This window comes from Tachysurus fulvidraco, chromosome 2 (assembly GCF_022655615.1).
Source record: "Tachysurus fulvidraco isolate hzauxx_2018 chromosome 2, HZAU_PFXX_2.0, whole genome shotgun sequence".
Taxonomy (NCBI): Eukaryota; Metazoa; Chordata; class Actinopteri; order Siluriformes; family Bagridae; genus Tachysurus; species Tachysurus fulvidraco.
The window spans coordinates 13520258-13534080 of NC_062519.1; the positions used below are offsets into that span (position 1 = coordinate 13520258).

The 13823-nt window shown below is 36.5% G+C and overlaps 1 protein-coding gene across 1 annotated transcript; it reads left to right on the forward strand.

The window, feature by feature from the left end:
* Window positions 1–3656: 3656 nt before the first annotated feature.
* LOC113641582 (adenosine receptor A1-like) lies at window positions 3657–9414 on the forward strand. Its single transcript, XM_027144374.2, has 2 exons — window positions 3657–4550; window positions 8035–9414. The coding sequence occupies exons 1-2, from the start codon at window positions 4213–4215 to the stop codon at window positions 8696–8698; spliced, it is 1002 nt and encodes a 333-aa protein (XP_027000175.1). The 5' UTR covers window positions 3657–4212; the 3' UTR covers window positions 8699–9414.
* The last annotated feature ends 4409 nt before the right edge of the window (window positions 9415–13823 follow it).

The window sequence follows — 13823 nt, forward strand, 5'->3', positions numbered from 1 at the left end:
AGTGAAAAAATAGACAAGTTGACTTGACATAGTAAATAATAAATGTAAAAGTGTTTTAATTGAAGTCTATTTATATCCGTGAACGTGAGTAGGAATTACAACACATTTTACAACTCATTAAAAGGTAAAGCAATTTTCTGTTGTTTAACATTATTAAACATTCAAGTGGAGAAAGCTCTAGTGCCATAGAAAATAGCTTAAATTTAAATTTAAGTTTCATGTTTGTTTGTCATATATACAGATTTCAGTGATAGTTTGTACAATGAAATGCTTAGGTGAGGCTCAGGACAACTACAGCAATATAATGCAAAAAACAACAAAAAAAAAGCTGAAAAAATTCTTAAAAAACTTAAGAATAGTAAATTGTATACAGTATAGTATATGTGTGAAGGCCTTTTTATATATTAGCATATTAAAAAAAATTGTGAATTAAAGACATGCAAAATATACAGAGTCTACAAGTAAATAGTACTGCTAATTGTGCAGTACCAGCAAGTAAGGAGTAAAATAGCACTGATGATTGTGTAGTCTCAGTATGTTAGCAGTAGTTGATTGAATACTCTGGTACCACCTGCCTGATGGAACTTTTTTGAACAGGATATGATCTGAGTGACTGAAGTCAAACATAATTTTGTGAGAATTTCCTCAGACATTGTATGCAGTAGATGTCACTTAAGACTGTTATTGTCCTCAAGAAACCTGATGCCCCTGACTCTTTCTACAGTGGCTTTGTTGATGTATAAGTGTGAGCGGCTATCCTCCTGCACCCTCCTAAAGTCCACAATCATCTCCTTGGTCTTTCTGATGTTTAGGCAGATAAACATCTATCATTGCTATCATTGCACCACTGAGATAGCATTCTCACATCATCTCATCTCCGTTAGTTATGAGACCCATGATGGAGGTATCATGAGGTCTCAGGTTACAAACTAATAATGTTATAACTTTGCATGGCAACACAGTAGTGTATGAACAGGGAGTACAGGAGGGGGCTGAATACACAACCTTAGTTTTGCCTTGAGTTTGGATGGGATGATGGTGTTGAAGGCAGAACTGTAACTAATAAAGAGCATTCTTACATAAGTTTTTTCTTGTCTAGGTGTGTGAGAACCTTGTGTAATGCTAGCATAATTTCGGCATCTGTCAATTCCTGTATACGTATTTCACTAAAATTGGTTCAATAATATGCAAAATGTTAATGGAACTAATCATCTACTGTAACCATTCATCTCAGGACAGGAGAACAACTTTAGCATGCTTTTAGACTAATAATAAAGTCACTCAAAAAGAGTTGCAGGATAGTCTGGAAGCAGCAGAAACAACATGCCAATGAACAATAATTAATAAACAAAGCAAAAGACATTATATGTGCAATAATATGTTTCAAGTGGATATATGTAATGGAAGCGTATTAAATAAAGAAAACAAACATGTTTGAATAGACATTTCCTCTTAGAAATACGTAATATGTCTCACAAATGACAGCAAGTTTTCTAGTGTTGTTTTGTACAGTATATAGCATTCCACTAATATAAAAGAAAATTGCCAAAGTTGCTATGCTTCAGTGATTTAACTGCATGCCTCAAAATGATAACTGTAGAATCATCATCCTTGCTGCAAAGCCTTGAGACTTGATCATATCCCTCCTCCTGGCAGAGAGCCCATAGTATTCTGCATCTCAGTCCAGACACCTGGAAGGTCAGTAGTCTAGATGTGAGATAGAAATCCACACAGGGTGAAAAGCCAGTCAATCGTAGGAAGAAATTCATATACACATTCACACCCAGAGCAAATGTTGCACAACCAACTCAAATACCAGCATATTTTGAGGTTTGGAGTAAAATTTGACAACCTGGAGTAAAAACTTGCCAAGGCTTTTGATTCTATCATATATGGACAGCTGTTTAAATGCTTTTGTTATCATAACACCAGGACCTTGTGCTCCGTATAGTTAATGGTGCTTGCAAAGCAACATTCTTACTATTGTGCATACTCTTCCGGATAAAATTTCGGTGCGTAACTTGTCCTGCAGCTTTTGTCCTAGGCCCATGAATGAGATGTCAAATTGACCGGCTCATTGAGGAGAGGTGTACTATGACTTTTCTAAGCGATCTGAGTACCGGTACTTCCGGTACCGGGTCTCAAAATGGCCTTTTTTCCCATATACTCAATTATAAACTTTGGAGGTTTATAATTCGGCAAGCTTTTGAACCATCTACACCAAACTTGGCCAGCTCCTTTAGGGTGATACTCTGAACAAACTTTTAAATTGGTATACCAACTGGCCTTCCGGTTGTGCCGCAGCCCCGCCCAAAATACATGCAAAATCAAAAACTTTTTACAACATGGACATGTGACATATCAAAACACTCAAAACAATGTGGGGAACTTCCTCATGTGTAATTTGATGAAGTCACATGACGTCACATGATTTCATGTGAAAATCAAAAACTTTTTACAACATGGACATGTGACATATCAAAACACTCAGCACAATGAGGGGAACTGCCTCACGTGTATTTTAGTCACGTCACATGAAGTCACGTGATGTCACGTGAAAATCAAAATTTTGCACAGCATGGACATGTGACATATCAAAACACTCAGCACGATGAGGGGAACTTGCCACGTGCAAGCACCATTCACATTTTCTTTAGGAAATGCACATTCTGGATTACAATGCAACCCAAATTTTTAAATTACCTTCTATGCAATCTTTACTGAAGGGACAAACTGACGGACAGTTTGCTCTTAAAATTGCACAATAAACAAATTAAAATAAACAAATTAAAAAAAGATCTGCTTGGGTTATCCAAATGGTGATCATTCAGATTATCATTTGTAAGCTGAATGATGTATCTGTGCACTTGATGTAAGAATTCACTCTTTTTTTTATCCTCATAACAAAATCACATGTGCTTGAGAGTCCACATTTTCAAATGACTCCAGTTTAGCCAAGAGACATTTGATCTCTGACAAAGCAAAGTCTGTTGTGGCTCTTTGATAGTTTCACATTTAATCATTTTATTAGTTCCATGAATGATTAACCACAGAAGTGCAAACACATGTCAAATACAGTAACTTACAGACTATAATTTGTATTCCAGTAGGTTTCTTTGCTATTGTTATTTTTAGCACTAGGAACAATTCAAATTGTACAACTTAAATTGAACACAACTTCCAGGTGCTGAGATAAAACACTGTATTTCTGTTAACTGCAATGACAAGAATATCATGTTATAGCTACAGTATATACTGTATATACCTTAAAATGTTATGTACTATCAGGTGCACCATATAGCGCATGTAACATCATACACAGGCTGTTATCTATCTATCTATCTATCTATCTATCTATCTATCTATATATCTATCTATCTATCTATGTCTGTCCATCTATCTATCTATCTATCTATCTATCTATCTATCTATCTATCTATCTATCTATCTATCTATCTATCTATCCATCTGTCCCTCTATCTATCTATCTATCTATCTATCTATCTATCTATCTATCTATCTATCTATCTATCTATCTATCTATCTATCTATCTATCTGCTGGCTCACCTATGTGCTATATGTAATTATGAGCCTTGGGGCAATTTCATTGGATCAGAAAAGCAGAATTGATCACGTGACTTGCTCGAAGGAACCTAACGCGGTGCTTTAGAACACAATACAACACAACACGTCTCAACACATCCACACGATTCGCTTGAATCCGATTCGGTTTCTCTGGAGATTCAAACCGTGCTCTTTCCGTGTGGCAGTTTACACAGAACATTCTCTAGTTGCTTTATTCGGATTAGGTCATGAGAAGGAGACAGTTGTAGAAGAAATAGCGCGCATGGACATTGTTGATCTTTGTTTGTTTTTTTTTATACCAGATGAGGAATATTATGAGGAATATTATTTCTGGAATGATGGATATCTATGGATGTTTATGGACACCTTGAGAAGATTCGGTATGAGTCAGCAGCGATTCAGCAGCAACGTGCCATGATTACGCACACGCATTTTGGACACATTGCTTTTGGATGTTATTTTGTTTTCCCTCATCCAGCTATTAAAGCGCAGACCTGTGCGTCTGGGAATCCGACATGTTTTGATCCGGACAACTTTTGAAGGTCGTGCGTTTTGTATACATACATATTTATTTATTAATTTATTTCTTTTCACCAGTCCACAGTTTTCTAACTTCCTCGGCGACGATGACGGGTGAACCTTATCCTCCTCTGCCTTATATAGGGATGGAGGTAGTGATCGCTCTCGCTTCTGTTTTAGGGAACGTAATGGTGGTGTTGGCGGTGAAGATAAACCGCTCGTTAAGGGACACCACCTTTTACTTCGTGGTCAGTTTAGCATTGGCAGACATCGCAGTCGGGGCTCTTGTTATTCCCTTGGCCATAACCATCAGCACCGGACTGGAGACACACTTTTACACCTGTCTGATGGTCGCCTGCATTATGCTCGTTCTCACTCAGAGCTCCATCCTAGCTCTCCTCGCCATCGCCATTGATCGGTACCTGAGAGTCAAGATCCCACTCAGGTAATCTTCTGCACACCAGCTACTATCCTGGACACAAAGTAATACACCAGCTAGTGTCCCGCACAGCAGGCTGCTGCAGGTGAAAATGCCATATATCATGAATACGCAGGCTCCATAACATGTCCAAGACTGTTTTTCAAACTATATCATTTAGCCATGCGCATTTTACTAACAGTTTAACTTTCTACAGCTATGAAACAGCATCTGCAGTAACATGGTTTAGAAAAGACTGTGAGATGCATGAGCTAGAGTATGTCATTTACATGGTATTGGTCATGCGCCCTTATCCATGGCATTAGATTGGGTATTTATTTCATTTAAACAGCTGAGCAGCTGAAGGTTAAGGACCTTATTAAAGGTCCCAGCAGGTGCAGTTCAGCAATGCTGTTATTTGAACCCTATGACCATCCATCAGTGGTCCACTACCTTAATCACAGAGATACTATTATCAGAAACTTGACAATATTATAATAGATTCCTGATAAACAGTCCTTAGTGATCATATGTTGATGTGTATCTGATGAGCCTACAGATCCCAGAAAATCTGTTGTTGTGTTGTTGTAATATATATATATATATATATATATATATATATATATATATATATATATATATATATATATATGTATATATACTATATTAATATATATATATATATATATGTATATATACATATACATATATATGTATATATACATATATATATATATATATATATATATATATATATATATATATATATATATATAAAAATATCCTCAATTTAGTTATTCAGTGGATTAAACTTCAAACAGGTGAATTAGTATCAAAATGCATAATTAATGTAATACCTTTTAATAATGATTAGTTTTTACTGCTATAATGAATTATGCACATGCTTCATGTACCCTTTTGTCTGAGGGGAAAACCTCCTTACTGAATGAACTTCATATCTTAATAATGGTTTTCGATACTTTACGTTATGTGTCAAATAGCAAATTACTTAAAAATAATTTTCACAATTTATTTATTTATTCACATGCAGCCATTTAGATGCAGGGAATATTGATTTATTTGTCAGCTTTTCCTACACAACTAATTTATTTTCTCACATGACCGATATTTTTCATATGATGTCACTTATGGTTTCTTAAATACACACATCCAGTTTCAGTGTGCAACAGGCTGCCACGATTATTTAAATGGTCAGATGTGATATGCATGTAAAAAGATTTTTCCTTGGGAATTTGAATAGATTATTCTATAAATATAAAATTGTTGGTTTTAAAATTAACAAAAGAATAATTTCGTACTCCAGATATGTACACCGTAAAAAAAGGAATTTTTTTCCCCATTTTTTCTAGTATTTTGTGTACAATTTACTGTAGTACATAAATCTCAAACATGGATGAAATTATGATACAGAATAACAATAAAATTCTGCTGGAAAAGATGGATGTTATTTCAATTAATTTTGTTAAACTACCCTCAACAGTGTCTCTATCTAGTAAAGTTTAATGTGTGGAATATTACAATATTACTATAATTGATGTCTTTGCTAATATTGTGAAGTGAATGACTGCCACATTCTACACGTCAGCTCATGGGTTTACATTATAATGTCCAAAAATAGCTAAAGTTTGTTAACTAAACACATTATTTAAGGTCCGAAGAGTTTCTAGTTTTTTTTAACAGTTGTCTTCACTAGACTGTAAATTGAAATTGTCATGTTGTAGCTTAATTGTTGAAACGCTATCAAATAGAATAGCATTCTTATCAAATTTATTTTTTCCAAACTAAACTGTCATCTTTTTTTCATCTCTTTGGCAACATTTCCAACTAATTAAGAAATGCCTGTTTTATTATATAAAGAAACTTTTATTTTGTATTGTGTGTAATTGTACTGGCCGTGTGTTCTCAGTGATGTTCTGAGAGAAATCAGCTGTGCATGCAAGAGCTTGCAATGATGTTCCTTGGAATTTCTCTTTAGTATGTTGATGTCATCCACCATGACATCGGCATCAACATATTAGTGCTGGGTCTGGTCCTATACGCCTAAACTTGCCACCAGTTATTTAACTTGACTTGACTTGACCTGACTTGACTTGACTTGACCTGAATATTCAGTTTACCAATAAGCTTATAATGTGACCGCGGTGCAATGAATAAACTCATACATAAAAAAATCAAGTGCTTCAGTTAATGTTTAGATCAGAATTGGATGTGATCTGAAAATGTGATCTGAGATAAGTTGGGTTCTAATAACAAGACCATAACAGGGTGCACTCCTGGTAGTCAAGAACAGACACAAGCTTATCACATACAGTACTGTAAGTAAAAGGTATCTGAAGTTACAATGGACACTGGTTTAATAGAACAGGACAGTTGGCTGATGTCTAGATTCAGTAAACCTGAAATATAGTCAATGTGTATACTCACAGTTTCCACATTTACTTACTACTTAAGACTTAAGTTCCAGATCTTACGTTATGCTTGTCAGATCAAAACTTGTCTTAATCTACATATGTCTGAACATGTCCTGGTTGCATGCATTGGAAATGCAATGACAAGTTTTGTGAAAGTGTTTTCACAAGTTTGCAGTACCAGGAAATGTCTCGATTTATTATTAGTTTGAGGCATTGATAAATATAGACCAGCAAAGCTAGCATTTTATCTTGGGCAGGATCGCTTGGTTGTGAAGTGAGATTATACCAGACATTACCACCCTTTCCCACTACTGGTGTGTTTTTGGGAGGTGGGAGGAAACCTGAAGATGGGAAGACATGAGGATGACTTCATACAACTCATGCATATACTGTATGCACAGAAACTCATTGTAGAATGAGACAGTTATTTACCAATAACAAAAATTATTTCATTTTATCAGTTAATCTGTGTGTAACAGAAATTGCACTGTCATACATTCTTAAAGCAGGTAATGAGCTGTAGTTAACTGATTAAGTATTATGCAAATGTTGTACTTCACGCATGACACCTCAGATTAACATCTACTAAGAGTTGTTAAGAGAACCTTGAAAACACAAACACATTTCACTGAGCTTTAAACGAAAAAAATAATATACTTATGTTTGTGAGTAATTTTCTTCCTTTTTTTAAATATACATATTCACCCTTGACCAAGTTTTCCAAAAGCATTGTGCAATTGAGTTAATTATCTTTTTTATTTTGTGAAGCTTCTGAGAATTTCAGCATTGACAATTGCTCTTAGGAATGAGAGCAATCATAATTGCACTTTTCCAGAAAATAAAATCATACATCATTAAGGGTATAAATTGGCTGGTGATCAAATTGGGTGCAAATCCCCAAAAAGGGGATTTTAAACCCATTTGCACCCAGTTTGATCACCTGCCAATTTATACCCTTCAGCTAAATGCCATCTATCATATGACAGCTACCACATTAAATTTTTTACCATTAAATATTTTTTTCTTCTTAACATCTTTTTATATCTGAATTTTTTTGTGTTCTCTATCCTGATCTTTAGTTACAAGCGAGTAGTGACACCGAAACGAGCTGGGTCAGCGGTGATTGCATGCTGGCTGGTGGCTCTCATCGTGGGTTTAACGCCCATGTTCGGCTGGAACAACCTGAAGAAGCTCAGAACGAACAACTCTGAAGAACCCAATCCCGTTATCACCTGTAAGTTCGAGGAAGTTATCAGCATGGAGTACATGGTCTACTTTAATTTTTTCAGCTGGGTGCTGCCCCCGCTGGTCCTTATGCTCGTCATATACGTTGAGATTTTCTACATGATCCACAAGCAGCTCAATAATAAGCTTAATAAGGCAGCCAGCCAAGCTGATCCCAGTCGTTATTATGGAAAAGAGCTCAAACTGGCCAAATCTCTCGCTCTGGTGCTTTTTCTCTTTGCCATTAGTTGGTTACCGCTGCACATCCTGAACTGTATCACCTTGTTTTGCCCCTCTGATAAAACTAAGATCCTTATCTACGTGGCTATCTTGCTAAGCCATGGCAACTCTGCCGTCAACCCGGTCATATACGCCTTTCGCATCAAGAAATTTCGCACGGCTTTCATCAAGATCTGGGCACAGTATGTGTGCTGCAAGAAAGTAAACCATTTGGCCAGTAAAGCTACTCGACGGAGGGAATGTCCAGAGAAGAAGATGCGACGAATGAATGACATTTGACTAAGCTAGAACATCAAACACATCTGGCTTTGTTGATAACTTTAGTGAAATAACTGTGTCAGCATTTAACATCCAGATCTGAGATCTTGTAATGTCTTCACTCTTATTTCCTCTTGTGAGGACGATTAAACAAAGCGGCATTCTATCTGCAAAAAGTGCCATACGCCACCTACAGTGATTTATTAAATACGGCAACTGCTTGTGTTAGTTTTAAATGAGGTTTGAAGCTTAAAACAAGCTTATTACATCAACTTGAAAGTGCTTATAACCGCACTAGGCCTTGTGCAGGCCAAGCAATGGACCTGTATTGAATCTTTTATAAAATGAACGGCACTGCAGCATTACTGGTAAGGGGGAAGAATGTAAATGTATGTTTTATGTGTGGGAACATTTAAATCTATAAAATGCTTATCAAGAATAAGGCTTCAGTGATGGTTTACCATTTTGATTTCCTTGTTTTTAAAAGCAAAACTCATCTTGTGTTAAAGCAGTGTCTGAGGTAACAACAAGAAGATCAAGTGTTAATTCTGAAAGCACGATCTCCTCAAGGCATGTCATAATGCTCTTAAGTGTACAACATGCAAAGAAAGTTTGATTACTACAATGCTTTCAGCAGAAGTACAAAAAATTACTGTGCCATAACTAGCGAGACTTAATCAAGTAGTATTGTGGGCAGAAACATACTAATAAAGTCCTGATATTGTTTTTAGAAATAATTCTGGTACTGTGGTGCTTAACGTGCAAGGAACTGCAAGGTGACCTTTGCAATACTTTTCTATATCCTGCCTATGATATCAAATGTTTTTTGCTAATACAGAAACCGTTAACACTTCTGTCTTTTAATACTTTCTGAGCTGCTTCTTACAAGCAGAGTAGACTTCTACAGCAAACTCACCAAGTAGAATGAAAATCATTTCCGTCGTTACACCACAATCTTTCCTTAACCGTACATGCATGGCCATCTTTGTGACTGTGTTAAGATGTTTATCTTAAAATACAGCTCTACTGAGAAAACCACAGTTTTTTAACCACATTTGCAATTTTCCAATTACAGGTTAATGTACTGGTACTTTCCACTGATGTCAACAGGTTTGGTTTTTTTTTTTTTGGTTTTGAGTTATTAAATAGGATAATGTCAGAATTCTGGCAGGTCCTGAACTCTGCAAGTGTATAGAAATATTCATTCTGTTGTTTGACTTCTATGTATAAAAGTAAATAATATTAATATAATAAATAGATGTTCCCTGTAATTACCCAGCATTCATTAAAGACTTTATGAAAAATTTATTTACTGAAAAAGCAGCCTTGTTAAAGTGAACATGGTAACGGTTTCCAATGCTAAATATATTCAAATAGACCATATCAGATCTTTAAAACAAATCAAGTGAGACAAAGACCAAGCTATAACCAGCTACAATTTCTTAACAGATGCTACGTTACTACAAAGCAGTAATACTAAATATCCATAAATTGTTCCTATATGAGTAAATTTCACTCACTAACAATACTTAATGACAATATGAGAACCTAATTCTGCCTTGGTGAAGATGAAGTAACGATTATTCGGTGCAATGACGCCCTCTTCAGGAAGACCACAATGCAGCTGCTGCTATTTATTGTTCACACTACCTTAAAAGTGGGGTCTCCGACAAAGTAAAAATCAAAACAAAACATGAAGCCAATGAGCAGAAAGGGGCGGGTCTTGTGAATATGCGGTGGAGAGAGTGTTCAGTGCGCATGTGTGACATTAGCAGAAAGCGGTTTTAACATTGACATGGAGGATAAAATCAAAAGAGAAAGCGAAGAAAGGCTTACGATAAGGCAAGAAGTAGGACCCGTGTTAATATGGGATCAGCTTTCCAGCTCTGGAAACATAGATATCTATACACTAGATGTCGCCTTGGGGTCCTAAAAATGCGTCAAAACCGCCGCCATCTATGTACGGTGCTCCAATGCATGGACGATGCCGGACTTCTGTGCTGCGTTTGGTTGTTCAAACGAAAGAAATCTAAAAACCAGACAGCAGCGGATTACATTACACAAGTAGGAATGTGTTTTATGATATTGAGTGTTAGGAAATTATATTTCTTGTTCCGTTGGTTTGTTTAAGTCCTTGGTTAACGACCGCAGCTAATCCATGCTAGTTATCCATTAGTTTTTGACAGTTAGGAAAACTGACAATGTTTGTAGATTCCGAAGCTCTTAATAAGGACGTTAAAAATTGACCCATGCTTTTTTGCTTAAAGGCGAAAAGACCCAAATTTATGTATGTTTTGTAAGATTCCCTTATCTGTCAAACCTGTCAAACATATTTTATTAGATTGTCCTGAACTTAACACAAGCAGAATGCTCTTTTATCAAGTTGCTTCACTTAAGGACAGATCTAATGACATTATGCCTGGAAAGGTTTTGGATTTTTTTTTTTTATCGTATGTTAAATAAAATAAAAAAATGTATAATATGACTTGCTGTTTATATTTGTTTAGTTTTTATTGCATTTATATGATATTTGTATTTTTGTAATTGAATTTTGCCATGAAAATAGCTATTATGGTATTAAATATAATAATCAGAATCTGCATCTGTTTGTAGATTCCCAAGTGATAAACAGAGACGTCAGTCATGGACAAGTTGCAGGGACACTAAACACAGTTTTAATGGTTAACTCAGCTGATAGACCTGGAAGGATGTCACAGTGTAACACACAAGTTCAGCCTCAAAGTCAAACTGTTTTTTTGTTTGTTTATGTGACTTTATTACACACTTATTTAATGTGGCAAAAATATTGCAGGAAAAAATAAATATAAGATTGAACAGTCTTTAACACCTCAACTATCTAACTTTCACATTATGTTCCTCTTGAATTTGTGATTTGTTCCACCTGAAAATTGCTTTGTGTATCATATTTAATAAACCAATACAGTTTAAATGTTTAACATGTATAGTCACACCATTGTAGCAGTGTTGCATTCAGTAGTCTAAGGTAAGTAGTGATTGTTCATTTGAAGATTACTCAAGTGGAAGAATGTAAGTAATAAACTTACACCTACTAGCACTATGCATTATATTGTGAAAAAGTTTTCTTAATATCAAAATCTTAGATTTTCTCTGGACTTAATGATAAATACATGTCTGACCTTTGGAATGAACCAAAAAAACTAGAAATCGCATTCACGACGATTTATAGTGATTTTATTTCTTTGCCTACATTGACGCTAATGCATTAAGAGGAGGGGGTCCCCTGTACCAAGATGGCGGCTCAATTGACGCATTCGTTCCAATGTACTGCCCTATATAAGGCGACATCAGTGCTTAGCTCCGCAGTGTTTGTTCTTTTGTTAGTTTTTTGTGCACGAATGACTGCACCTCTAATGACCCATCTGTCAAGCTCCTGAAGTTTGCAGACGACACCACACTGATCGGCCTCATCCAGGACGGTGACGAGTCTGCTTACAGACTGGAGGTTGAGCGGCTGGCTGTCTGGTGCAGCCTTAACAACCTGGAGCTGAACACGCTCAAGACAGTGGAGTTGATAGTGGACTTCAGGAGAAGCCCCCCTGCTCTTCCCCCACTAACCATCATGGACAGCATTGTCACAGCAGTGGAGTCATTCAGATTCTTGGGAACCACAAACTCCCAGGACCTGAAGTGGGACATTCACATTGACTCCATTGTGAAAAAGGCTCAGCAGAGGTTATACTTCCTTCATCAGCTGAAGAAGTTCAACCTGCCACAGGATTTGCTGAAACAGTTCTACACTGCCATCCTCGAATCCATCCTCTGCACCTCGGTAACTGTTTGGTTCAGCTCAGCCACCAAATTCGACCTCAGAAGACTACAGAGGGTAGTCCAGACTGCTGAGCGAATCATTGGCACAACTCTCCCCACTCTTCAAGACCTGTACTCCTCCAGAGTGTGCAAAAGAGCAAAGAAAATCACCCTGGACCCCTCACATCCAGCACACTCACTCTTTGAACTGTTGCCACCTGGTCGGCGCTACAGAGCCCTGAGCTCCAGAATGACCAGACATAGGAACAGTTTCTTCCCTCAAGCAATCCACCTGATGAACAATTAACACCATGGAACACACAACACATAATATTTGCACTATGTATACCTCAATTGCACATTTCATACTTGCACTCTGTACATACATGCATACATATTGTCTGAATGTTTGTTTACTTCAACTGCACATTTCACAATTGCACATGTGTACATACAAATTGTATATATTGTATACTATTTGCATATATATATTTCATGCTTATTTAAACTGCACATTTCACACCTGTAAATGTGTACATACAATTTCATCTATACTACATATGTCATTCTGTTACACTGTGGAGATTGTCACTAAAACAAATTCCTTGCATGTGAAAACATGCCTGGCAATAAAGCTGATTCTGATTCTGATATATCTATGCTCTGGAGAGAACTGAAGGAGCAGGACGTTGGCCACATATTCACAGATTGGAATTTCCCAAGTCAATAACTCCTGAGCTAAACGCTGTTACTACACAAATAACACCTCTTTTCTGTCGTAGTAATGTAGAGAGGAAGCTACAACCGCGTTTTGCTAGTAACAGCGTTTGGCGTTTCATGGCTTTCTTTGCATTTATCCTCCATGTCAATGTTAAAACCGCTTTCTGCCAATGTCACATATGTGCACTGAACACTCCGCCGCACATTGACAAGACACGCCCCTTTCTGCTCATTGGCTACACGTTTGTTTTGATTTTAGTTTGTCGTTCCGACTCAGTTTTCTGAAGCATTTCTCAAAAATCGGAGACCCTGCCTTTAATATTCAGCTAGGAAGATGACAATGTAAAGAGAAAACACTTTTATTTCACCAACCATTGATTTATACAACCATGTACTTACAATGATGTATTGCTACAGCCATGCACCAATCAGTACACTGCAGTACATTAGTAGTTCTTACAATTTAGTAAACATTTATTTGTTAAAAAACAAACAAAAAAAACTTCTAGATAGAAACAAGAAGAAAAACACAATTATCTAAATCATGATTCAAGTTTTTATCACAAGTGCTGGTTGTGCTATATTGAAAGTAAAGAATATAAGTCCAATGACCAATGTCTGTAGTTTGAGAGGTGAA